General features: G+C 40.8%; 1 protein-coding gene across 1 annotated transcript in view; it reads right to left on the bottom strand.

The window, feature by feature from the left end:
• Heatr5b (HEAT repeat containing 5B) overlaps positions 1-27,951 on the bottom strand; it is a 79,791-nt gene that overhangs the window by 36,809 nt on the left and 15,031 nt on the right. The window contains 13 exon segments of the mRNA XM_028873325.2: positions 5,111-5,280; positions 7,036-7,225; positions 9,741-9,900; positions 13,003-13,193; positions 15,016-15,121; positions 17,539-17,714; positions 18,780-18,943; positions 20,252-20,361; positions 20,973-21,072; positions 22,251-22,403; positions 23,656-23,767; positions 25,747-25,997; positions 26,573-26,728. Of these exon segments, the coding sequence (XP_028729158.1) occupies positions 5,111-5,280; positions 7,036-7,225; positions 9,741-9,900; positions 13,003-13,193; positions 15,016-15,121; positions 17,539-17,714; positions 18,780-18,943; positions 20,252-20,361; positions 20,973-21,072; positions 22,251-22,403; positions 23,656-23,767; positions 25,747-25,997; positions 26,573-26,728 (2,039 nt within the window).

Here is a 27,951-nt window from a genome sequence, read left to right as displayed (position 1 = left end):
GCCAAGGAGCATCAGTATTTACAAATAAAAAGAAACATCAATTATGAGGAAAAGTAAAATTAAAGAAAATGATTACTGTTTGGTCAATACTGATACATTAGAGTACACATAATCTCTAGTTAAATCTGACTTTTCATTTATCAAAGCTGAAGATACAGAAACTTAGCAGCAAATGGCATTATAACATCCATGGTTTGTTTTGCCAAGATATTTTAATGCAATAAAGTCATCTTTGGCAAGGGTTCTAGAAGGAGAAAGAACTGGGAATTCATGTATTGATCTTACAATCGGGAATAATTTGATGATATGAGATTATATGGTAAAACTCACCAGAGACTGTACCATCAACTTTATACAGTTGTGTGTTGATAAGAAAGGACAGAGCTGTCCAATTCCTCCCTTGTTAACAAAAATGTCCACTATTGGGATTAATTCTCAGTGTTGCTGCTTTCCTAGTTTTCCAAGCTCCTAGATCGCAAATAGTTCCACCATCTCTAGGTAGCATCTGGCCTCAGTGAGGAATAGCCAATTGTGGGTGGACTCTTTGGGCAATGACACATAGATCCCTGTTTGCTTTTCAAACTGGGTCTCACTACGAAGCTCTGGCTGGCCTGGAACAAACTATATAGACCAGATGGGCCTCTATCTCATAAAGAACCGCCTGCCTCTGCCTCTTGAGTGCTGAGATTACAGGCGTGAACCACAGGCCTGGCTAGGGAACATTTACTATCACAAAGATACATTTCAAAGTGAAAATCATTCACTGACAATGTCTACAATTATTCTAGATGACACAAATGTAATAATTTCGTCTGGAGAAGTGGAATTGTAGTCACATGACAGACAAAGCAGTTGTTTCCAAGAACAGGAATTGTGATAATTCAGCATGGCACTTGTGCTTTTAAAAATACATTTCTAAATACAGTTCTATTCTGTATTAACTACTGCTGTGATAAACGTACCTCTCAATACATTGGCTGATAAAAATCATATTCCTTTTGTTTTCAATACCACACATGGCAGTGCATAATCCGGCCACTTCTGATGCCAAGGACAGTACAGCTGACGTGAATTACAAAAGCCTGAACTCATTCACTACTTTGAATTAATGCATATGCAGACTTTCTCAGCAAGTGTCAGAGCATCTGGTAAAGGCAGACTACATGAGAGGCTTTGGGCAAGGCTTCAATAAGGCAACCTGAATGTCCCTTTTCTCATCTCTAGTCTTCTAGGCCATCTCCTTCCCCAGCTGACAATAATCTCACTGACCCAGCCTTTTGGAGGAGGTTCAGGAAAGTATTCCGACATGCCTGGTAATAAAACCCCGGATGTTCCACTAAGGAATCCAACTTGGAAACATTATCTTGGGCTAAGCATAGGAAACTCATTGTGTTCCCCACGGCTTAGTGATATGCTCCACTCAGTTAAAGAGTCAGTTTTTACTCTGCTAGATCCTTTTAACTATGTTTGGTCAACCTCCAAAGCCTAATACAATTGAAAGAGGAAAACAATGGGGACTGGAGACCTGGCAACTCAATGGGGGTAAAAACATTTGCCACTCGTGCAAGAGGACCTAAGTTTATATCCCCAGAACTTATGTAAAAGGTAGACCCAGGAGTGCCTGTATCTGTCCTCCCAAAGCTCCTACTGAGAAACTGCAGGTGGAGACAGGAGCATCCCTGAAGCCTGAAGACCACCTGGCCTGGTGTACACAAAAACCAACAAGAGACCCAGCCTTGGACAGGATGGAAGGCTGACAACCTAAGGCTGTCCTTTGGCCCTCACATGCACACTATGGTACACACATGCTCACACTCATACATACGCACAAATGGTTTTGTTTTTTTTTTGTTTGTTTTTTTGAAAATGTTTTCAAAGAAGAAAAAAAATGTAAAGAGAAACCAGACAACCCAGAAAGGTAAGTCATGGCCACAATCAGTTGCCTGTCTGAGCTGTATCCAGCAGGTAACAGACATCATCTATGCCCTCATAGCTTTTGGCAGAATGTTCGTTTCCCATTATTTTCAATACACACTAAGATTCTATTGTTTTCTTTCTATATACATTTTGTAAACATGTCACAAGCGTTTGGTTCTGCCCTGTGACTTGCTCAAGCTCCTTGATGGTTTGGGACTCACTGGATTCTCCCTAAAGTAAAATAGGGGCATGCTTTTTTTTTTTTTTTTTTTAAGATATATTTATTTATTATGAATACAGCATGTATGATTGCTGGCTAGAAGAGGGCACCAGATCTCATTACAGATGGCTATAAGCCACCATGTGGTTGCTGGGAATTGAACTCAGGACCTCTGGAAGAGCAGTCAGTGCTCTTAACCTCTGAGTCATCTCTCTAGCCCCAGGGGCCTGCTTTATTGAGTAAAATTAACTACGCCACACCAAACTGAGGATGTACCATCTTGCCCTTTTCACTATCTTACAGGGGTCTTCCTTTCACCTCAACAACGGCCTCCAATGGTGACGTCTACCGTGGCTTTCTCCAGCCTCCTCTTGGTTTCCCTCCTCCCCACTCAGATGAGACTTCACTGTCTATCATTTCAGCAGTCTCATTAGCAGTCTCCTCTCCCTTATCCTGATGCCTTTTAGTCTATTCTGAACAGTCAAAATCCACCTATGAAGGCACAGAAGTCTAGTTTCTTATGGTCTTCACCCTACTCATGTACAGCTGCTGAAGAAAAAAAAACATAAGTAAGCACAACTGATCTCATCATAAGTCACAGAATGGAGTCAGAGAGTATCATTAATCTATACTGAACCGCCCCCGCTTCTACCAGAGACTCATCTAATTCTCCAGGTAGTTCAACTTCCTATATTCTATTATCTTCAACTTCAGATTCCTTCATTCATAAAAATTAATCTTACCTTTCACTAAGAATATAAAATCAGCAGACAGCATCCTCAATTTCCAGACACCAATCTCTAAGGCCATCTTTAGCTACTGCCCATCTCCTTTTAGTCAGCTTGCACTGAAAAGGCTATCGCATCACTTATGCCCCAAACTCTCTTCAACGAAAATGCACTTGGATGACTAATTATTCCCTCTCTTTCCTGGATGCTCAACACTCCCCGCTATTGGCTCCCTCACATGAGCATGGCAATAGGCTCACATACAGCTACAACAGGAGGAAAAGTCTCTCCTACCCTCTGGACCTCCTGGACCTCCTGGACCCTGTCTTCTTTTCCTTAACTTTGAAAAAATATGTCATGTTTATTTTATGTGTAGGGGTGTTTAGCCTGTATGTATTTCTGTGTGCTGTGTGCAGGCAATACCTGAGGAGGCCAGAAGAGGGTGTTGGATCCCCTGGAACTGGAGTTAGAGACAGCTGTTAGGTATCATGTGGTGCTGGAAACTGAACCTGGGTCACTGCTGAGCCGCCTCTCCAGCACCAGCATGCCAGCCTCTTCTTGACAATCAACTGTCTAGGAAGTTTCTACTTGTACTCCATCTCTGACCCAATGTCAGAGCTTCCACTTGGACCATTCTCCCAGAGAGTTCTTGCTAAGAACAGTCACGTGACAGATGTCTCGCCGCCGCCTCTGCCCCTTGCCAGGAGCTGGTTCAGCTGACTGCTCCTCCACTCCCCCTGGCTTCTGAGGACACACACCCTCGAGTCTTCCTTCCATCTTATGATGCTGCCATCCTCCTCCTCCCGTCCCAGTACCCCTGACCCTCTGATTCCTTTCTTGTATAATTCTGAACTGCTGGGTTTCTCATTCAGCACTCTCACCGGTGACCTCATCTACTCCATGGCTCATCTTACATCTTATACCTCCAAACTCACTTCTCTAATCCACCCTCTTTCATCCGAACTCCAGGTTCATGTAATCGGTCACCTATCTACAACCGAGTGATGATACTGCTCTTCCCAACCTTGCCCAACAATGCCAGTCGCGGGAAATTCCATCACCATGTTCGGGTCAGAACCCTAGACAACACAGTCTTCTTGAGAGCTAATTAATCAACTCATTCTGTCAAGTCTTCCTCCTAAATATCACCGGAATCCATCTTTTCCCCTCTATTCTGACTGCAGCCAACCTAAAACAAACCATTATCATCCTGATCCTACAATACCCAAATTCTTAGCCTACTGTAGGGCACAGTCCGGTCTCCATTACACAGCAAGAACAGAATGGGAAAAGTACAATTCAGATCGTGTTACCTCCCTGTACATGGCTCCTCATAGCTTAGAGAATAAAGCCTAAGGTCTAAACATCTATGACATCCACGTGATCTGCCACCTGGCTGACTGCTCAGTCACACCTTGCTCTTCACTCTCTGCGCTCCCCTTTTCTCCCAGGTTTAGCCACATAATAACTGCTTCTTTAAGCATACCATACTTCTCATTTAGGGCCCTTCCATATTTTCTCCTCTGCATATGCTGATGTTGCGCTATTCTACACACTAAATCCCATTCTGCGTATCACACCGTAAGTACTATTTTTCAGGAAACTAGTTTCTGAATGTCTAGATTGTGACAGGTCCTGTGTTACACAGTCCTTATGTTACCCTTATGCCTTTCTTTTCTATTTGTTGACTATGGAGAATCAAACCCAGGGCCTTTTAAATGCCACACAAGTGCTTTACCACTGAGTTATATTCTCAACCTTCTACGCCTTTCTAGCTCTTATCTTGTCTGTGAATAGCTATTGTTCATTGACCCTTGTTAGTTATAAGCTTCATAATGACAAAGGCTTGCCCTTGTCTTATGCCTACATGCCCGCAGCACGCTGCCTGGTACCTTTTATATAACAGTTTCTGTAAGCTTTTGCTGAATGAGTAAACTGAAGACCGCAACGACAGCAGCGGATCTCGGAAGCCACCAACCGAGCTCTAAGAAACACAGTTCTGAGAGGGCAGGAGCACACGAGCCAAGTCCTGGGCGAGGAAGTAAGTGTTCATCAAAAGAGCTCTTAGAATGCAAAACAAAAATAAATAAATAAAAGGGGATAACTATTGAAACTTAAACAATGAAACTTACGACCCACCAAACACATTTTTGTTTTGTTTTGTTTTGGTCCAGTTTGGTCTTTTGGTAAAGACACTTTAAAGCTCCCAGAGTAACACAGAGACCTGACATAGCTGTATACTTACACAAAGGCTAGGAACAAGGCTAGACAGATTGACGTGTCGTGGGGCAAACATGTGAAGCTGCTGAAGGCAAGAGATGGCAGCTGCCTGAACGAGAGAGTCGGAATGGTCCTGGGTGATGGCACAACCCACCAGACAGGAGGAGCGGATGGTGGAAATGGTCGCTGCATTTCCTAACAGGAAAGTAAAAGACGATGTGAAACACAACTGTGTTATTAGTATCACGAAAACACTCCTAGAGGGTAATCATCTTCTAGATAACCCCTTCTCCCAATCATTATTCAGATTGCTTAAATAATCTGAAGAGTCCCAATCATGACTTCAAAACACAACTATATTTATAAGGCAATAATTCATGTTTTAGAAACTTACTCCTTTAAAAAGTCATACTCTCCTTTATAACCACCGATCTTCTGCTGAATAACCAGAGGATTCCTCATTCTGTGGTTCTCGGCTCAACAAACACTACACTTTCATTTATTTTAAGTACTGTTTGCATAATAAGAAAAATCTTTTAGAGGTAATTAAGGAAAAATGTTATATATTTTCTGTATAGCAGTTTAATTACCAAATATAGGTATCTGAAATTTTCTTCTAATGTGAAGTAAAATAATTTTATGTACATATACCAGTCAAGGAAATCACATAATCATGTACAAAAGCAACATCTTGGAGAAGTTCAAAGAGAAGTTCACAGCCTCTCTCTACTTTCATGTTCTGTCTGTAAAATGGAGGCAATACATATTGCTGGACTGTGCTGTCATTAAGTGATAAAAATACAAAGTTGGCCTTCTCGTGAGGATTAGTTAATAAATAAAGAAGGGAAGGGGGAAGGCCTGAGTGTAGGCACTCTGGATACACTCACAATGACTCACTGAATTCACCATCAGGAAGATCGTCTGCGAGTGTTACAAAGGCCCCAATTCTAACTACAGCAGCCCCGCACAAAGGGTCGTCTCTGAACTAACTGCCTCAGAGACATCATGTCAGGGGTCTTAGAGTCAAAACAGTACAGCCCTTGAAGACAGTAGTCAGCATTCAGGATAAATAAAAACTTCATTTTCAACTTTTTTTTCACAGACGTCCAAGCAGAACTACATTTAAAATGTTTTCTCTGCTCAGGACTTTAAAAAATCCTGTACAATAGGCAAACTGGAAGAAGAGGGGAAGGAAGGATTATAGGAACAATGGGGCTTGAGGACACCAGGAGAACAAGGCCCACGGAATCAACTCATCAGGGCTCTTAGGGGCTCACAGAGACTGAAGCAACGATCACGGTGCTTATGTGGCTCTGACCTAGGTCTTCTGAACATATGTTATGGCTGTGTAACCTGGCTTTTTTTTTTTTTTTTTGGATTTCCAAGACAGGGTTTCTCTGTGTAGCTTTGCACCTTTCCTGGAACTCACTCTGTAGACCAGGCTGGCCTTGAACTCACAGAGATTCACCTGCCTCTGCATCCCGAGTGCTGGGATTAAAGGCGTGCGCCACCACTACCACCCGGTGTGCCTAGTCTTATTGTGTCTTGTTATGCCACTTTTGGTTGGGAGAAGAAATTAAGTCAGGATGTAATGTATGAGAGGAGAATTAAAAAAAAAAAAAAAAAAAAAAAAAAGCTGTCCTGAGCCAGGAATGGTGCTGCACACCTTTAATCCAGCACTCCAGAGGCGGTGAGTTAACAGCCGGCATTTCTACATAGAAGGTTCTAGGCCAGCTAGAATTGCATAGCGAAACCCTGACACAAAAAAGAAAACTGTTGTGGTTTGTTTGTGCATTTTAAAAATGGCACACACCAAACACTGAGTGCCAGGTTTTGGAAAACACAAATATACAGTGGATGACAATTATTAAAACGGTTTTGCAAGCAACATGATGGCAACATTGAGGAAACTGAGGGACGGTAACTGCCCGTGTGCTTTCTTTAGCTTACCTTGCAGTTCTGGTCCAACCGTAGTTATGATGGCGCCCAAGCACCGGCCCAGACACTGGTGGACTTCCGTGTGTGAGGGTGGAACCGTCAACAGCAGGGTGAGAACTAGAGACAGCGTGGGTTCCACGTAGCCGCGGTACATTGGGCCACTAGAATCGACTATCAGGGCAAGTGAATGAAGAGACCACGTCTACAATAAAACGTAACTTTACTTCAGTTGTGAGGAGCAGTTACACTGCACTGAAGTGAGTGTACTAAACAGTTACGCTCGTGTGAATATCTTTAAATACGTTTTGAGACAGAGTCTTGCTGTAACCTGGGGTGCCCCTGAAGGTGTGACCCTCATGCCTTCGCCTTCCGACTGCTGTCACGTGGCACCATGTGTACACTCTTAGATGTGGATACTCTTAAAGTTTCACTGCAGCTATATTTGCTTAAGTATAAGGTGTTTGAGAAACAACAAAGGTTAAAAAAAATACTCAAGGAATAAATGTGATTCAGTGACCCTAGGACCTGGGCTGTGGTAAAAGTGGAAGTCAGAGGGAAAATGAGGCTATTCAGACAGCAACCTACCTAATAACGAAAGGAAATGCAAAAACTAAGAAACAATAAACAATACAGCGTGCTTGAAACTATATTCATGAATTATGAAAATTGCAGGTAAATGCATGGTGCTGGAAACAACCATTCTAAGTGCTATGCAGACCCAGAAAGACAGTGCTATGTTTTCTCTCATTTATAGAAGTTAGCTTTGACGTCTCAGATACATGTGTTTTTGGAATATTCATAGAGGTCCATGAATTACTAAGGGGCTAAGTAGAGGGACTTTCAAGGGAGGGGAGATAGAACACCCTAGTATAAAGAGTTAAAAGAGAACAATGGAACAGGAAGGATTAAACTGGGTTGGGGAATGGAAGGCAGGGTAGAGGAGGGAATATGGAGAGAGATAAACAACACTAAAGACCTTTCAAAAAAGACATATGCGGCTGGGGAGATGGCTCAGCAGTTAAGAGCACTGGCTGCTCTTCCAGAGGACCTGGGTTCAAATCCCAGCACCCGCATGGCCACTCACAATTTTGTGTGACTCCAAATCCAGTGAATCTTGTACCTTTATACCGACATACATGCAGGCAAAACACCAATGCACATAAAAATAAATAAAATCTTAAAAAAAGATATATGGAAACCTACTAGTGGAGAAGGTGCCATATATAGGTACACACACACACAGAGCATTAAAATGGAGTTACCTATAAACAGTGCAACAACGATCCTACTAGACAAGAGGCAAAAACATAAAAGCCCAATGACAAGTATGAGTTACTTCTTTTGGAGTCACTAGTCATTGAGGTCCCATAGGTTCCCCCCACCCCAAAAATCACAGGTGTTTGCCATTGCTCCTGGTTACCCTCTAGAACTTGAAAGTAAGGTCCTATTGCTGAAGATACTGCATGCCTGAGTCTTAGAACAGGGTGAAATTACGCTGGTATGGACCTAGAAGCTACATCACTACTGGCTAGCTTTCACAGTCCTTGAAGGTTCTACCGGAAGAACAAAATACTCATCCGTCACACCCAGGTATGAATGCTGCGAGCTATAAGAATGCCTGGCCTGGGAAGACATACCCACTGGTGGGGCAGTGGCATGAACATCACAGGAGTGACCGACTCTTCCTGACTGGATTTAAATCCTATTCCACAAGACAAAATCATGCCTGCCACCATTATCAGGCTAAGAACCCATGGTTGGATGGGTCATAAGCTGTAGGGATATCTACTACTATTGTGGGGCTAAATGATCGTACGATTAAACTGACTCTTAATGATCTATCATTATATCTATAGGTCAGCAGACGGTGATTGCGATTAACACGGTAACCCACAACTGGCCAAAGTGCAGAAAATAAAATCTCTCATCCCTGAAGGGAGTGTACAGACAGCCAACCCCCAAAGCTTAGGGGTCACTGTAGAAGAGGAGGCGGAAAGAGAGTAAGAGCCCAAGGGACCATTTCCTTCCGGACACAGCAGGGAAGCTGCAGATACAACTCAGCAGTTTCAACAGCATGGACGAGCCAGACAAAATAATGGAAAGGAGGGACAGGCTGGGTACACTAACCCACTGCGAGCCATCGAGATGTTGGCAATTGCTGTTTCAGGCAAAGGGAGAGACAGTTTCCTCAAAGAGTGCAGCCCCGGTAAGTGGACCACCCTCCAGCAGAAGATCACACGTCAAAGAATATTTGGGAAGTGCAAATTGGTCTTGAAGGATTTAAAAAAAAAAAAAAAAAAAACCAAGAAAGTTGGGTGGTAGAGAAGAGGGTAGTGAATTGGGAAAGAGTTAGGAGAGCGTGAATATGGTCAAAATACATTGTATGAAATTCTCAAAGAACTAATAAAAATGCTACATCTATATATACACACATATATGTACAGATACACACACACACACACACACACACATACATACAGGCAGAACACTGCATACACAATAGATAGATAGATAAATAGATAGATAGATAGATAGATAGATAGATAGATAGATAGATAGATCTTTTTAAAAAATTGTTTTTGTGTCGAGTACATGTACAGCTGTAATCCTAGCACCCAGGAGGCTGCAGCAGGTGAATAGCAAGTTGAGGTCAGTGTGGGCAGAACAGAGAGACTGTCTTAAAAGCAAGTGTAGAGAAAGACTTCAATATTGTCTACCTGAACTTCAGGGGACGTCCCATCTTGAGCCAGAGCCAACAGGATGCTGACACTGGTCTTCAGGTGCTGTCCTGATCCTATGCCACCAACGTAACGATGCAAACAGCCAAGGGCCAGTGAATGGCCAGTCCTGGATACCACATCTCGAGCCGACTTCAACCTGAGAAAAGATGATGCAACAGGAATTGGGTACTCCATTTCCTCTAGTAACAGCCTTATGAATCACACATGCACAAAAGAAAAACACTCTGGAGAGTAATAAAATAACAGTCCTTATAACTGACTTTGAACATAAAATTTAAAAAGTATTTGTGGGACTGAGGCTCAGTGACAGAGAAAATGCTTAGTGTGTACAAAATCCTAGGTTCAATCCCTAGTACCAAGAAAAAGAACCTGCATCCCGAGAATACACAACATAGTTCTTATTTGACTTAAGAAACTTCCTGTATTTTGTTTTGTTTTTGAAGTGCTGGCAACTAAATCCTGGGCCTTGTGTATACTAAGCAAGCACTCTATCACTGAGCTATAATCACGATAAAAGTCTCTATAAAATGGGCAAATTTCTACATATATTACATATATGTATATAAAAGACTTATTTTATTCATGTATAGGTGAATTATATGTGGTGACCCACAGAGACCAGCAGAGGGCACTGGATCTCCAGATGTGGAGTTACAGGTAGTTTTAAGTGCCTGATGCGGGTGCTGAGAATTGAACTTGGGTCTTCTCAAAAAGCAGCAAGTGCTCTTAATTGCTGAAACATTTCTCCAGCCCCTAAGATATATTTTTAACAAATTTTCAAAGTAAAGGAAATACTGCATATAAATTTTAAAACAGTTTACACTGAGATGTACTTATGTAAAACTCATCAATTGCCCAGGCTAGCCTCAAACTCACAGCAATCCCGCCTTAGCCTTCCAAACATTGGTATTACGGGTATGAGCCATCACATCTGGCTTTAAAACTCACCGATTTAAAGTGTCACATACACAGTGATTATTGGACACTGTATGTTAACAAGGTACCAGCAACATATTAAAATACCATGGTGCAATTAACAAATTACTGAGATATTTTTACACTGTTTTTCACACTAAGTCTTAAAATCTGATGTGAAACATATACTTAACAGTATTCTTCAGTTTGAAGACATATTTCAGTAACCAAAGCAACTATACTGAGCAAAACCTCTGTTTCCTAATCATGGACACAGTGGAGCCTGTCTTCATGCTCCTGCCACCACGTCCCTTCTGGAGGGGACGCAAACCTCAAACTGTAAGCCAAAACATCCCCCTCCTCCCTCCCTCCTCACTTCCCCCTCCCTCCCCTCTCTCTCTCTCCCTCCCTCCCTTCCTTCCCTAAGGGGCTTTGTTGGGGATAAAGTGAAAGATAGTGATGTCAGAATGCATCATTATGATGTTACACTGCAGTATAGTGATGTCAGAATGCATCATTATGATGTTACACTGCTGTATAGTGATGTCAGAATGAATCATTGTGATGTTACACTGCTGTATAGTGATGTCAGAATGCATCATTATGATGTTACACTGCTGTATAGTGATGTCAGAATGCAATATTATGATGTTACACTGCTGTATAGTGATGTCAGAATGCAATATTATGATGTTACACTGCTGTATAGTGATGTCAGAATGCATCATTATGATGTTACACTGCTGTATAGTGATGTCAGAATGAATCATTGTGATGTTACACTGCTGTATAGTGATGTCAGAATGCATCATTGTGATGTTACACTGCTGTATAGTGATGTCAGAATGCAATATTATGATGTTACACTGCTGTATAGTGATGTCAGAATGCATCATTATGATGTTACACTGCAGTATAGTGATGTCAGAATGCATCATTATGATGTTGCATTGCAGTATAGTGATGTCAGAATGCATCATTATGATGTTAAGCTGCTGTATAGTGATGTCAGAATGCATCATTGTGATGTTACACTGCTGTATAGTGATGTCAGAATGCATCATTGTGATGTTACACTGCTGTATAGTGATGTCAGAATGCATCATTATGATGTTACACTGCTGTATAGTGATGTCAGAATGCATCATTGTGATGTTACACTGCTGTATAGTGATGTCAGAATGCATCATTATGATGTTACACTGCTGTATAGTGATGTCAGAATGCATCATTATGATGTTACACTGCAGTATAATGATGTCAGAATGCATCATTATGATGTTACACTGCAGTATAGTGACGTCAGAATGCATCATTATGATGTTACAGTAAAGTACTGTTATGTCAGAATGCATCATTATGATGTTACAGTGTAGTATTTGATGTCAGAATGCATCATTATGATGTTACAGTGTAGTATTTGATGTCAGAATGCATCACCATTCGTATGTGAGAACAAGGAAAGCTAGTCTCTAAGAGTTCAGAAAATACTTTTTAATTTTTTCTCTCTTCTTAATGATTATGATATGAATCAATACATTTATTGTTCAAAATACATTAGCTAAGAATGATAATTTATACGACTCGTGTTATTTCTTGGCCTTTTGATTTTTCAGCTTCTCTATTTGAGCACCCACTTAACAACATTTAAAAACCAAGTTTCTCAGGGCTAGAGAGATGGCTCAGCGGTTAAGAGCACTGACTGCTCTTCCAAAGGTCCTGAGTTCAATTCCCAGCAACCACATGGTGGCTCACAACCATCCATAATTCAATATGATGCCCTCTTCTGGCCTGTAGGCATGCATGCAAACATAATAAATATATGTAATAATTAAATAGATAAAATAAATTTAAAAAAAAAAACACGTTTCTCATCTTAGTCATGCTTGTTTGGACCTCTGAGATTATTCTTCATAATTAACATGCACAATTATCTTTAAAACCTGAAGTGTAACTTTATTCCTTTTCTCCTCTAAAGTGAGATCTTATTCCAGGAAACAATTAAAGATAGAGAAACTGGGGTAAAGCGAGGCAGAAAGAACAGAGTATGGCTGTGGGTGTCTGTGGGTGATATGATGGGGAAGTCTTGACTGACGTTCTTGATTCCAAAAGCTAGATGAGAAACCAGGTCCCTCTCACATGATCTTAACATTTGACATCTCTCCCAGAATCTAGAGGTCCATAAACTACTAAATTAAAAATCAGAGTTTTAAAAACCTGTCACGTGCTGTAAACCACGTGGACAGTACGTAGTCTAGGTAACAATTTCTCACTGCTCAGAAGACGTCTTAGACCGGTGAGAAACCTCTTAGGAGACACTTACTTGTCGAAGCTGTACTGGGCCATTCGCGCGATAAAAGACGCCTCCCCCACCACCTGAGCCATTCTTCCCAGGGCTTCCCCTGCTGCGCACCGCAAGATGGGGTTCGGGTTGTCAAGAGCGCCCATCACCAGTGTCAGAGCAGATTTACGGACTTCCTCAGGTCCTAAAGTACTCTTGTTTTCAGCTAAACCCTGTATTGATTTTAAAAAGAATGATATCATTTCATAATTCATGTTGAATGAAGAAAAAGATATGCCGCAATCTTAGGAAATTTGATGTCTTCACACATTACATATGCTACGTCTGGGACTGGTACCTGCTAGACGGGCTGTGGTCACTTCCTAAGTGTGACTTCAGAACACGGTAATTAATAATCAGAGTCCCACTGGCCCTAGAAACACAATCGGGGCAGAATTTCTACCAGGGGCTAATACTCAGTGTTCTTTTGGGCCGAATGGACACTGTAAAGTTAAATTGAACATTATTCAGCTGACTAAATGTCAGTACTATAACGATATGAAACTGGTTCATTTGTAGAAAAATTCAGTAAAAAACAACATGCGGCTCCGAGTTGTGGTCCAGCTACTTGAGAGGATGATGCAGGAGGATTGCAAGTTAAAGGTCATCTACACAGCGACCTCAAGAGCAGCCTGGGCAACTAGTAAGACCCTACTGCAAGATAAAAATTGAAAACAGGCTGGAGACAGCGCAGTGGTACGTGCCTAGCATGTATTAGGCCTGGATTCAGTCATCAGTGCCACAAAAAATAAACAGACAAAACCAAGAACCTTACAATGTGGTATAAGGCGTACAATCAGTATATGTGTAAAGACAGATGGGGGGCAGTAACTGAATGCTGACATACGTTTGTTTTCTGTTCTAGCTATATCTGCCGCTTTGGACTTTAATTGTCTTACCTGAGAAGAAAAATGTAGGTCATGGCATCAGCAGAAAGTGTTAACTAGAGCAGAGGCATGAGCCACGTCTGTGTAGAAAAGTGCAATCTCTGTTGTGATGTTAAACCCACTGTCCTCCCAACCGCTAAGGGCCACCATGACCACCTCAAAGCTTTTTGAAAATGCTCAGATGTCAGCGCCAGTCCCAAAAGAGGGTGTTTGTCAATGTCTACACAAGTACCCCACCCAATGTTACCTCTGTTACCAATGCCTCCTCAACACCATGCTTGCAAAGCATGACTTAAGGAATCCTTGCTTAATCACTTGTATTTATGTTGTACTGAATTTTATTATTAGAGCACCATTCTATAATAACCCTAGCATTAAACAATATATAAAAGATTGTAAGTAACCCACGAAAGCCTGGATACTATGATTCACAAGCACTCCTGAGCTAGGTAGGCACTTGTTACTGTATTTCACAGTGTAGAAACTGAAGTTCAAAAGGTTAAGAGAATAAAGCCAGTTAAGTAGTTAATCCAGAAAATATGCCTCACATTCGGCATTCTTCCATTTCTGAAACGCATCCTCTGCTGATTCAGTTTAAATCACAAATGGAAATTAAGATTTATTTCATAAATCTTCATTAGGAAATCAGATCTCATTAAACAGACATCTCAGAAAATCCCAAAAGAAATTACTGTTGCTTGTAAAATTTGAGGTTCAAACTGAAATGAGAACTTTTAATTCACTAAAATATAAAATAATTATTTAATTATAATAAACTTGATACAAAGTTTCTAGTAAATGTATGACACTAACATAAAATCACCGTTATCAAATGCATATACATAGAAACACAAGCGTGTGATAATCTTGATGTGCCAGGCCTTTAAAAACATGTTAACGGGGCTGGAGAGTTGGCTCAGAGGTTAAGAGCACTGACTGCTCTTCCAGAGGTCCTGAGTTCAATTCCCAGCATCCACATAGTGGCTCACAACCATCTGTAATGAGATCTGGCACCCTCTTCTGTATACATAATAAATAAATAATCTTTAAAAAAAAAAAAACATGTTAACATCTTTCAGAGTACTTATGATGTCCCAGGACTAACTACCTTCAGTGCACTGAGAACAGCAGTGAATATGTTGAGCTGCACGGCCTGCTGGCGGACACCCTTGGCTTGCTTCACACACTCAGCAAAGTGGTCCAGCATTTGTAACCTATAGTAATAGGATAAGATCACAAATTAGTGGTTTTTAATTTAAGTATGGCTTATAAGGATATAAACTAATTGTTTATGCCCCCAGATTGTGTCCTTTTTATTCCCATAGCTGATTGAAAACTGACTTTTATCTCCTGTATTAACATATACTCATGAAGTTAATTAAACAGAACAAGAAAGGAAACTAAATATTAATTTTCAATTAGTTAAAAAATAACAGTTCATAATTTCAGAAGCCTTGAACATTTACAACAGTGTGTCCAACAAAATTTCTGACTTACAGTATTACAGACGTATCTGATACACTTGGCACTGTGAATGTCTCCCCAGAGGCAGTGACAGGCTGGTGGGAGGCCATTGGTGCACTGGGGACATGCCCTGGAAGAGCAGTGGGACCCTGGCCTCTTCCTTCTTCCTCTCACATTGCTTTCTAGACCTGAGGTGAGCAGGGTGGCTCCTCAATGTACTTCCACCATAACATGGTGGCTTACACCAGAGGCACAGCCATGGGGCCATTTGACCACGGAGCAGAGTCTCTGCAGCCTTCAGCTGTGTGTATAGAAACCTCTTTCTATGTTAACTGCTTCAGTTACTGTAAATGACTAATGCAAGGCCCGTGAGTTTCTTCTCTTGGGCTGTCCTTGAACCCTTCCTCGGCTGCTTCAGCCTCCTGAGTACCTGAGTTGTGGGTATCCCAGGCACATATCACTTCATCTGTTATCCTCAGTCTTTTTAATAGAACAGAAGACCAATCGTTATCTATTGATTCTGTGGATCATTTTTGATTAGAAAGAAAGAGTGGCATAATTTTACACACTTTGTATGACATAGTATGTATTTATTTTGTGTGGATGTCTGTCTGTAGATGCTCATTGTCAGGTGAGCATGTGGACGTCAGAGGCTGGTCTGTGCAAGTCTGCTCTCCCAACTCTTCCTTTTCTTCTTTATTATTTTGATGTGGGGTCTCTCTATATAACACAGGCTAACCTTAACCTCTGTGTAGTATAGGTTCTGTTTTTTCATTGTTATTTTATCTTGAAAAACCTTACACAGGTTAGGGAGATGGCTTAGCAGTTAAGAGCACCTTTGCTCTTGCAGAGGACTAGTCCCCTGCACCCACATAGTGGCTCACAACCATCAAAAACTCTAGTTCCAGGGATCCAATGCCTTCTTCTGACATACTCTGGCCCCAGGGACTTACATGGTGCATATACAGGCAGGAAAAACATACATATACATAAAATAAAAGAAATAAACCTAAAAACTTTTTTTTTTTTTTTGGTTTTTCGAGACAGGGTTTCTCTGTGTAGCTTTGCACCTTTCCTGGAACTCACTCTGTAGCCCAGGCTGGCCTCGAACTCACAGATATCTGCCTGCTCTGCCTCCCGAGTGCTGGTATTAAAGGCGTGCGTCACCACCGCCCAGCCCCTAAAACCATTTTTAAATACTCTTACATGGAAGAAAATTGTACCCCATATCCTACCCGAACAGAAGCTATTGAAAGATTTCAAGAAAGGTTTAGCTTTGGCCAATTTTGTAAATGTAAAAGTAAAAACAACAACAACAAAAAAACTAACTAAAAGTGAATTTCACAACTAGCTGTGCGGCTTTGGCAAAACACAAGTCTGGGGTTTAAATGTGCTTAGATTTAAAGCAAAGGTGTTAAGTAGATATAATTTATAAGGATTTTTCAGCTTTAATGTTGTTTAACATTTATGTGGTAATCAATTGTACTAAAAGAGATCAAGGTTAGATATGAAAGCAAGTAATTAAAAGCAATTCATCAAATAACCTACATGTTTAAAGAGATACTCTCTTTTGGATGTAAATGATATTTTAAGGTGTGTTTTGTAAAAGTTAAGAAATCTGAAAGGGTCTTACATTAATTCAGTCTCCCTTCTGGAAATCACAATTCTACAAACTGCTGCTAGAGTCAGGGATGGGGGCTGTGGATGCAGAACACACAGAACAAGACCCTTCTGCTACAAGAAAAGGACAGCCATGTTGGTTTCCAGGGTTCAAGACTTGCAGCATCTCACCAGCCAGTCCAATAGAGTAGACTTCCCACATGTGGTCTTGTGCAGTAACATAACAACCAAGAAGATAGCTCTAGCTAGAGATACAGTTTAATTTAGAAACTGTCAACGCACTAAGATGAAAACTCTGTCGGGTAAGACATGGTCCATAAAACAGCAGGTGCTAGGGGCTAGTACACAGAGCTAAATCTTAGTTTCAAGTTACATGGAATTTGCAGCCAATTTACTTTATCACGTACATACAAATTATGCCATTAAGTTCATGAGAGCACTGCTTAAGTAAAAACCTATGTTACTGTGGAATTAGCTGGGATGGGAACAATCTATTCTTAAATATAATTTATATTTGACTAAAATTACTGGCTAACTTTACACTAACCTGTGTTTATAAGAAACATGTGGAAACACAACACCAAAAAGAGCCACGGAGGCATCAATCACTGAGACCCCAAGAGGGAGGGGACCAGGCACGGCTTCGCCAGCAGGTATCCGTAAGTAAATGGAAGAAGGGTCGTGTTCCAGGGCCCCACTTCCGGAAGCGCTATTCGGCTGGAGCTGCGGAAGAAGAACGTGAAGTTACCCACACTCTCCGTTAGGACATTCACGAAGTGCTGGATATCAAATAAAGCAGTGAGGAATGAAATGTGATCAGGCCTGACAGCTTTAAGCAGGTGAAAATATAGTTTTGCCATGAAAAAAGGGTCACTATCAGAATCATCTTATGGAGTCATAAGAAAAGTCATGTTCATTTTAAACACTTTTATACTGCCCACCTTAATGTGTGAGCAAAACTGTATCCATTGTAACAAAACCCACAAAAAAGACTTAAAGCAGATTTTTTTGTTTCGTTTCGTTTCTTTCTTTGTTGTTTTGAAGACAGCATCTCCCTATAGAACCCTGACCGTCCCAGACTCGCAATGTAAACCAGGTTGGTCATGGACTCACAAGAGGCCCGCCTGCCTCTGCTCCTCTGTGGCCCTCTCTGCCTCTGGCTCTGCCTCCAGCTCTGAAGGACTGGGATTAAGGGCATTGTGCTACCATGCCTGGTTAAATGTTTTGTTTTTTTTTTTTTTTCACATATAAAAACAATTTATTTAATTCTAAATCTCCAATCTATTCACTCTCATTTCTTCCTAACCTGTTACAAAACTAAATAAAAGAAAAGACTAGCAACCAAAAAGCCAGTTAAATCTGAGTTTTGGGGCTGGAGAGATGGCTCAGTGGTTTAGAACATGGTGCTCTTCAGAGTCCTGAGTTCAATTCCAGCAACCACATGGTGGCTCACAACCATCTGTAATGAGATCTGGTACCCTCTTCTGGCCTGCAGGCATACATGCAGACAGAACAATGTCTATGAAATAAATAAATCTTAAAAAAAAAAAAAAATCTGAGTTTTGCCATAGACACAACCAAGTAAATAAATACAAAGGATTCTGAATGAAGATATTTTGCCAATTCCTTCACTACTGTTGATTTATCCACCTCTAAGATGCTAATAAGTGTCTAGGAGTGCAATGGATGTTACTGTGGCCCAGGGTGTCTTCTTTTTAAATGACAATGTGTCACAGGACCTCTGTTTCAGAGGACTCTAGTAACTGCAGTTCCTGTATGCCTCACTACCTGGTCTTCAATGGACTTGTGATCCGTTTCCTGAAGCCAGGAACCCAGAAGCACGCTGTCATCGTAATGGCAGAGGGACCGGAGCAGCGAGGTAGTTGTGTTGGCCGAGTTGTCCGTCAGAGTGAATTCTGCTACCAGTTCTCTGAGAAGTGCGTTGAAAGACCCTAAGACACAGAACACCAGAGCAGATGACAATAATAATGGTCATGTCCACATCTGAGAAGTGCATTGAAAGACCCTAAGACACAGAACACCAGAGCAGATGACAATATAACTGTCATGCCACAAGGAATAGCACTGTGCTTAACAGGAACAAAGGTAGTTTCACCTCTTTGTAAACCAGCCATACTATTTTTTGCTTTTCTGTTCTCCTCTCCATCTCCTTCTCCTTTTCTTTCTCTCTTCCTCCTTCTCATTCCCACAAAACAAGGTCTCTCTACAACTGCCCAGGCAGGCCTTAACATCCTGAGCTCAAGTGACTCCCACTTGAGCCAAAAAAGAAACTGAGACCACACTTACATGCTACAATTCTCATTCTAAAATTTATATTAAATAATTTAATACTGACTTCCCCCAGCAGTTCTGAGGTGCCTAGGGCTTCACAGGTGTTAGCTAAGTGTCCTCCCACTAGGCTAGATCTCCCAGCACTTTACCTTTTATTTTAAGGACAGTGCATCACCAAAGCTGGCCTTAAACTCACTCTGTGACCAAACAGGTCGTAAACTTAGGACCCTTGTGTCTCAGCCTCTCAATAGCTAAGATCACAGGCCTACAGCACTAGGTCTGGCATGTACTAGTTTTAATATAGAATAAGGGTATTTTCCTTTTTCTTATGATATAATGCAGTTTAAGTCCAAACTGAAAGTAACATAAAAATGCAACCAGTGAACAGAGCCTTTATTTTAAACATATCATATGCTATATGACACTATTTATTAATTGTCCAATACATGCAAACACTGAATAGCACCCACCAAAGTTCGAGGGCTTAATTGTATTAGAAAGAAATTAGTGGTTTGATATTATTACTTTATATATTTCATTTCTGCCAAGTAAATTATTATTCTTCCTTCATGGATACCTAAATTATTGGCTGTGTTACAATGTATATGGAGTAATTGGAAATGATAACTTAAACACAGACTCTGAGAGTCAATCAGTTGGATCTGAATCCAAACTCTGCCATTTACCAGGTAATATGCAGGCAAATAGTCTCTTGATCTATCTAGTGTTTTACCTCTTAAATTGGACTAGCACCACAGCATAATAAATCATAAAGAGCTTGGAAGGGGGGCCAGAATATGATTTAAAACTCAACAAATATGCAGGCCTCTATGTGAAGAAAAGCAAAACGGAGGTCTTCTTTTGCAAAGCAAGTTTAAGGGGAGTCCTGCCTGGTCAGAACTCAATACTAAGAAGAACCCGAGAGGCACACTGAAGAATTTTTATCAGATACTATACATTTTATTTACCTTCATACGTTTTTGGAGGTAATAAAGCCAAGATATCGTAAAGTCTTAACCGGACCATCGCGGCACTAGCTTTCAGATGGGCTCCGTGGGCCTTAATTACAGATGGAATGCTGAAATATGGAAAGTGAAATTGGGATCAGTTAGTGTTAGAACAAGCATTACTTAGGAACAATTAACAAGGTCATTGAGCAATGCATTGCAACACTTCCAAAGTACACTGATAAGTTACAGTGTTCTCAGTTTGTTTTGTGATCAATAATAATAAAACTAACAGAAACATTTCAGAATACAATGTGTTTTAAATCACACCATTAATACTACTTTTAAATTAACTTTACAAAATAAAGGTTAGATGCTTTCTGTATGAGTTGAGAAGTACAAAAATTTGAACTACAGTTTTATTTATTAAAATATAAAATAAGGTGTCTGTGAGGATCATGTTTTGAATCATTCAGTACACGCATACATGCTGGGTAGGTGTGGTGGCCCATCTGAAATGCCAGTGCTTGGGAGGCAGACACAGAGGCTAACAAGACTAATAGCATTGGCAAGTCCTGGGTTCAAGAGAGTCCCAGCCTCAATATATAAAGTAAAGAGTTACTGAGGAAGATATACTACATCAACCTCTGGCTTCCACACATATGTACATGTGAACATGCATACATACATACATGCACACACCAAATACACGCAGCTAACTTTGTCCAAACTGTTTACTTACTGTGACATCATGGTCATGGCACATTCAATAGGAGTCATTAATTTCCTAATTGCATCCTCAGTTAAGAGCTCAGGACAATGTGCAACAAAGCTCCTCATGGCTAGAGAAAAAAAATTTTTAAGATTTAGAGAAATCTTCATGAGACCAAATAAACGTTAAGCATTATAGAATGATAAAGACATCTACAGTTCTCTAGCCGGGTGGTGGTGATGCACACCTGTAATCCCACCACTCAGGAGGCAGAGGCAGGTGGATCTCTCTGAGTTCGAAACCAGCCTGTCTACAGAGTGAGTTCCAGGAAGCCAAAGCTACACAGAGAAACCCTGTCTCGAAAAACAAAAACAAAACGAAACAAAAAACATTTACAGTTCTCAACTATAAAATAGAAGGTTGAGAGGCCAGGAACAACTACAGAGAAAAACCACCAGAAAGAGAATGGAGGAGACTCGAAGCGGAAGGAGGGAGCTATGTTAGGGCGATGCTGAGTAGGACTTCAGATGACTACTAGAAAACAGGTTTAAGGCTGGACAGGAGTAAACAGACGGTCCACAGAGAAACAATTTCTTTCCTTGTCCTTTAGCAAAACCGCCATGACCACGCATGCCTCAGATGTGTGGAAGCACACTAAAACCTCGCCGGCCCTGACCCTGAAGTGTCTCTCTCCGACTGTGGGGAAGGAAGCCTTTTCTATGCTGGGAGAAACCAGAGCAGAACAGACCCTGAAATCCTCGTTCCAAACGAAATACCACTTGAGCTTTTCCTGGAACTTGCTCACTCCCAGACGAAACAAGTGTATCCACCTTTTTGGAAATGCTGGTGTTTGAACAAATAGTAACATTAGCACAGAAAATGATACCCAAAGAAGTGTTTTTCCTAATGCAAGGAAAGGGTAGCTCCACTCAGTAGACGAGCTTCTGTTCTCTGTGGGATGTTTGATGTGGTGGTTCAACTCTCTTTTGATGGGTGGGATTGCACCTACTGGGAATACAGGAGCAAGGGTCCCAGCTCCTGACCTGACACTGTAACTACACTTCCCAGGCTTCATGTTTCCTACATAATAGCAATAGTTTAGCTATGGTTGTGATGATAGCTTGCTATTAGTAGCCAACTGGAGTTATTTATAAAGTTTCTGTAATCGAAGAGTCCACATATTGAACAACAGATATTAAAATAAAAATTTAAAGTGATTTTCCATCACTTACAAATATTTTAGTGACAAAAATATCACTAAATAGTAATATAAAAATATTCTGAAAGTGCGATGTTTTCAGTTCTTACCACATAAAGCTCCAGCACGACCTTCCAGAGTTACCTGCCAGGTAAAAGAATCTCCTCGGGCCTTCTCAGCCTCCAGTTCCTTTAAGGAACGTGGGAACACGTTTCGCCACAATAGCAACATCTTGGGTAGATGGTAACGAACAACAGACGGTCCTAAGCGAGAAAATGAAGAACACAATATGCAACTATAAAAACCAAACAAAGCACATACAAAAACCAAAGTCAAAGAAAGTGAATTCCACTGGGCATGATGATGCAGACCTGTATTCCTAAGACAGAATGTGTAGTTGAGGATCCAGAGACAGTGCAAGCATCAGTTACACAGGAGTCTGAGGCTAGCCAGGGCTACCATGAGCTCCTGTCTCAAAAAACTGAAAACACCAAAACGAAACAAACAAACCAACATAACAACAAGAGCAGAAGAGGAAGAGAGGTCTACTAAGCTTTCCCAACATCTCCTTCATGTCACTCTACTTTTTATGTTTAAAATTATCTCTACTTTCAGAATGTCTTCATCCAGTGGGTAAAATAAGTAAGTACAAAGACACAATAAAAGTTACTTTGAAAGTGTTCGTTTTTTAGTGTCCATGTGCACAAGATGCTATTAAAATTGTCCTTGAATACATTCAGAATAGTATGCTCCATATTACCCATAATAATATTTGGTGAGAAATTTTCCATAAACACATGTGACTATGAACACATATACCTAGTATCACACATACAAGTACATGCTCCTTCATGGGAAGTGTGAGGTTAGCTACATGGCATGTATGTAAATAGCACAATATTTACATTCCTAGGAAATTCATTTAAATGTACCAATAACTTACTTAACATAAACTTCTGGAAAAGAGTTACCACTTTATTTTCTTTAGAAAACAGGTCAACATAAGCATTGGGGACAGACTTTAAAACTGAGCAACTTCTCAGTATGTGTGCACATACACACACACACACACACACACACACACACACACACACACACACACACACAGGCTGTGGGAGCAGGTAAACTAAGAAGCGGCTCTAGCCATCACTGTACCATGTACTTCTGTCCTCTGCACAAGGCTAGCCTTGGCACCTAAGATTTCGCACAGCACTCAGGAAAGTGGCAGCACCCCCAGGCCCACATTAGCAGGACTTCGCCTCTATCAAAACCTCGACTCCGCTCGGGCAGTCCAATTTCCTCCCCACAGTCTCGCTCCTTCGATACCGCTAAGCTCATTAAATAGACGATGACTATTCTTTTGGGAAAGGTGAAACTTGAGAAAAGTGTGAACTAACGAAGGAATTACTAAAAAGAGACATTTACTCCCAAATAATAGATAACACACCTTTATACTTTTAAATTAAATCTGCTTTAGGGCCACTGACAGCCACAGAGTTAGCTAAATGCTTATACCTAAAGTCATGAGTGCGCCAAGCAGAAGCCAGCCAGCTTGGGTGCGCTGCAGAGACAGCCTGCTGTTTTGGGCAGCAGTCCGTAACAGGTCTTCAGCAATACTGACTACCATCTGCAAGAGAAGGTGATGGATGAGCATCAGCAAACACATAGCTCGTATACGTTACTGAAAACAGGCTGTCCCTTCCTGCTCTTGCTAGCAGATTTCCAAAGCTACTCTGTTCCGGCACTAGTGGCCCCTGGGGACCCAAAGTGTGCTGGGCAGAGCAATCTCTGGAGCCACACTGCCTAGTTCCATCCTAACCCCACCGCAGACTGGCTTTCCAACATGGGCAACTTACCATCTTTGCCTCAGTTCCCACCTTGATAGAACAGGAGTGTCAACCTCACTTTTGCCACAATTAAGTGTGCTAATCCAGGATTAAACTGGTGCTAGCCTGGGTAACCGTTTAATAAATTCCATTATTCACTGGTACTATTATCTTATATTCAAGAACTTGTTGAACTGCTGTGGTGCCCCCTTTAAGTTAATCTTAGAGAGCACAGAGACTAGATAGCAAAGATTCAGGGAGAATGAAGGAGAAGGTAGCATATGATTAAATGATAAAATAGTACTGAGTAGTGATGGTCAACAAAGGAAAAGCTAACATAAGCCAGGTGGTTTTGGTGAGAATTCAGAAAGGAATTTGATCCTGGGCCTGAAAACAAACAGGCTGAAGTTTAATAGAATGAATATGAAATTTTATTGTAAAAAAGGCCTGAAAGCCGAAATGATAGGAAAAAAATTAGGAGGGTTCATCTGAGCAGAACAGAGGGAGTTCAGAATGAAGAGGCAGACCACAGATTATGAGCTCCAATTTTCTGTCAATCAGACAGAAGACTGTACTTTATTCTGAGTATCAGGTAGCCCCCTTAGGACCACCAAACAGATGTGCAATGGATGAGGAGCATGGAAGACAGGATAGTCTAAGGAGGAAAAACCAATGAGAAACAATCAAATTGCAAAGTTGACAAAGTCTCGATCCTCAAGCAGCAGCTGGATGGCAGTCTAATGTGCCAGAGGAGAGGAGAGCTTCAGACTGAGGCCTGTACCTGCCCAAGTGAAGCTGCAAGCATTATCTACACACACTTAAGAGAATAGGACAGTATTATACACTATGATATGTATATAATACCAAGTATGATAGTAGTATACACTATGTGTATATATATATGTATATATATATAGTATGTATGATAATAGCATATGCTATGTGTATGTGTATATATATATAAGTATACTACATAGAATATATACTACGGAGTATGTACTATGATAGTATATACTATGTATGTGTGTATATATATATATATAAATATATATTATGCATGATAGTAGTATATCTATGGATATCTATATAGTAGTATACTACATAAAATATAGACTACAGAGAATGTACTATGATAGTAGTATACACTATGTATATATATATGTAGTATGTATGAGAGTATATGCTACATATAAATATATATATAGTATACTACAGAGAATATATACTACAAAGTATATACTATGATAGTAGTATACACTAGAAAGAAGAGGGGGAATGATAATAGCTTCTTAAAAACAATTTAATTTCTAATTATTATCAAATACTAAATATGGCAATAGAATATTCCCTGCCACTTTTAGACACAGCAATGCAATTTTTTAAAACTGAAAAAACATCAGGCACAGTGGCACTTAACTCTAGTCAAGAGGCAGAGACAGGAGGATTGCTTCAACACTGGAGCTCGAGCAATTCTCTCTCTCTCTCTCTTTTCCTCCCTCCCTCTCTTAAAAAAACAGAAATAAAGGTTCTGAGTTTTAAATGATCATTTTTAGAAATAACTATGTTATTTTTCTAAAATTTCTAAAATAAATTATACCATGATACTACACACAGATGAAACCTATTATTCCTAGGAGGATTAACTACGCAGTTTCAGCTAGGGCTGCTAACTACAGTCTACATTTCCAATCATCATCGGATTGCCTGGCTCAGCACTAAAGACAGCAGAGTTCCCACAGGAACCGAAGCCCACCTGCCAGCCTGCAGACTTCGGTCATACCTTGCCTTTGGCATGAGGAATTCCCAAAGGACACTGATGCACTCCACCCAACAAAGCGGCCATTGCAAAACTGTATCCACTGACGGCTTCCGGTGAAGTCTTGAGGTTGTTGAGCCGTTCTGCACACCTATCTAGAAACGGTGTCACCTGGAAGGGCAATGCCACAGCCACACAACGCAGACACCATGCGGCGGCAAGCCGAGCAGCCATGCTTGGGTGAAGGAGCACAGACGTCACAATCTCCAAAAGTCCTAGAAAGAAAAATCTCAAAATGTTACTCCTTCCTGAAGAAAAACGATTTCAGTATAACACAATAATTAAAATAGATCAATCCCTGTAATTTCCGTTTCCTAGCTTTGCCAAAAAGCACATGTGTAGTTCATAAACAGTAGAGTGCTTTAAAAGAACATATCGTGTAAAGAATATAATTACATCTAGTGAAATATAAAAGTTGACGTTGGAAGTGGTAGCTTCTGCCTATAATCTCAGTACTTGGGAAGCAGAGAAAACTTGAGTTTGAGGACATCCTGTTTTACATAGTGAATTCTATGCCAGTTAAAGCTACATAGATCGTCCTTCACAAAGTAAATAAATAAAGCTGCTATAAAATTATATGAAAGTCTTCAGCAAATTTTGGTCAATTAGAAACATTTCTCACAGCTGATTCTCTTGAAACTTTTAATATTTAACTCAATACTCATATCACTGTGAAGATTAATTTAAATGAAACCCAATGATCTGCTAGTCACAATAATAAGTAACTATGAGTTAAATACGGATCACAACTATATTCAGAAAACATCCCAGCAAGACCTGGATGTCCCACCTATGGAAGCTTCCTGAATGAGAGGAGAGGCGGTGGCATTCAGGCTCTGCACCAGGCTCCCGAGCTCCTGGAGGGCACAGACCATGACGTGCTGGCTTGCCGCGATGTCTGCAGCTCCAGACTTGTTCTCACTGCTTGTGTCATTCACTACAGCTTCTGAAAACACAATCGGGTATTGATGTGGGTGAAATGAGTTGTGATCGTCTTATATTCTTTTTCATACCATTTGATTCCTTCATGTTAAAAAACTATGCAGTCATTGCTTAATGGAAAACTCATGTAACTAAGTACTGACTGAGTCAGCATAAAACTTTTTAGGGGCAGGGACATGTGTGAGCCACAGCTCACATGTGGAAGTCACCGAACAACCTGCTGAATTAGTTCTTTCCTGCCACATTGTTCTAGGGACTGAACTCAGGTCATGAAGCTTAGTGGCCAGCACCTTTAACTGCTGAGCTATCTTGCCAGCCCTGGACTGACATTAAACACTGTTGCAGAGTCACAACAATACATACTGTATATATTTGATGCTTCCAAGAATACAACTTGGGAGGTGCAGGAATCCACAATGTTTTACAAAAGCAGACTCAGATACAGGTATTACCTCAGTAATAAAGCGCTTGCCTTGCATGCTTGAGGTACTGGGTTCAATCCCTAACACCGCAGAAAACAAACACAAACAAACCACCAACAAAAGCAGATTTGGGGGTAAAAGACTTGGGTTCTAATAGCAACCTCATGTAGGCTCTGTGACAGGGCATGCTACTCGACTTTGCTGCGTCAGGTTCCTGTTAAGGGACTTCCTTGCTGTCTTGAAGGTGCTTGTGCTGACGACAATGCATATATGGAGGCTAACCTCTACAGAACACATTCAATGAGCACAAGTAGCTGCTATTGTATATCGTTAGTGGTACTGCCGCTTCAAGTGCTCCGATACACTGAGGCATCACTGTCAAATCACTGACAAGCAGATTCACAGGGGAAGTGAGCTTAGAATTTACTGGAAGGCTCTTCCCTGTTGCCACTTGCTTTCATGTCTCTCCCCCAAACCTTTTAATAGCCGCTGACATTAAAATGTATCATGTGAGACAACTAAACATGCCTTGACAGACTACTAATTGAGAATACATTCTGGCTTGTAAATCCCTGATACAATCATGTTACTTACTTCAGTAATTAGGGTTCTTAAGGTCAAATAGCTAATCTACAGCCATAAAATTAATAATCTCTCAATGACAGTAAAATGTTCCCAGTTTTTCACTCACTATGAACTGATAATAAAGATGTAAATACATAATGACAGACTATAACTAATCCCTCTTTCTTTGTGGGCATCTCTGGACCAGAAGGTGCAGAAGTTCGTATTTCGGGTACTGTAG

Source organism: Peromyscus leucopus, chromosome 22 (assembly GCF_004664715.2).
Source record: "Peromyscus leucopus breed LL Stock chromosome 22, UCI_PerLeu_2.1, whole genome shotgun sequence".
Taxonomy (NCBI): Eukaryota; Metazoa; Chordata; class Mammalia; order Rodentia; family Cricetidae; genus Peromyscus; species Peromyscus leucopus.
Note: the sequence above shows the minus strand (reverse complement) of the source record. Positions and strands in the feature narration are given on the sequence as shown.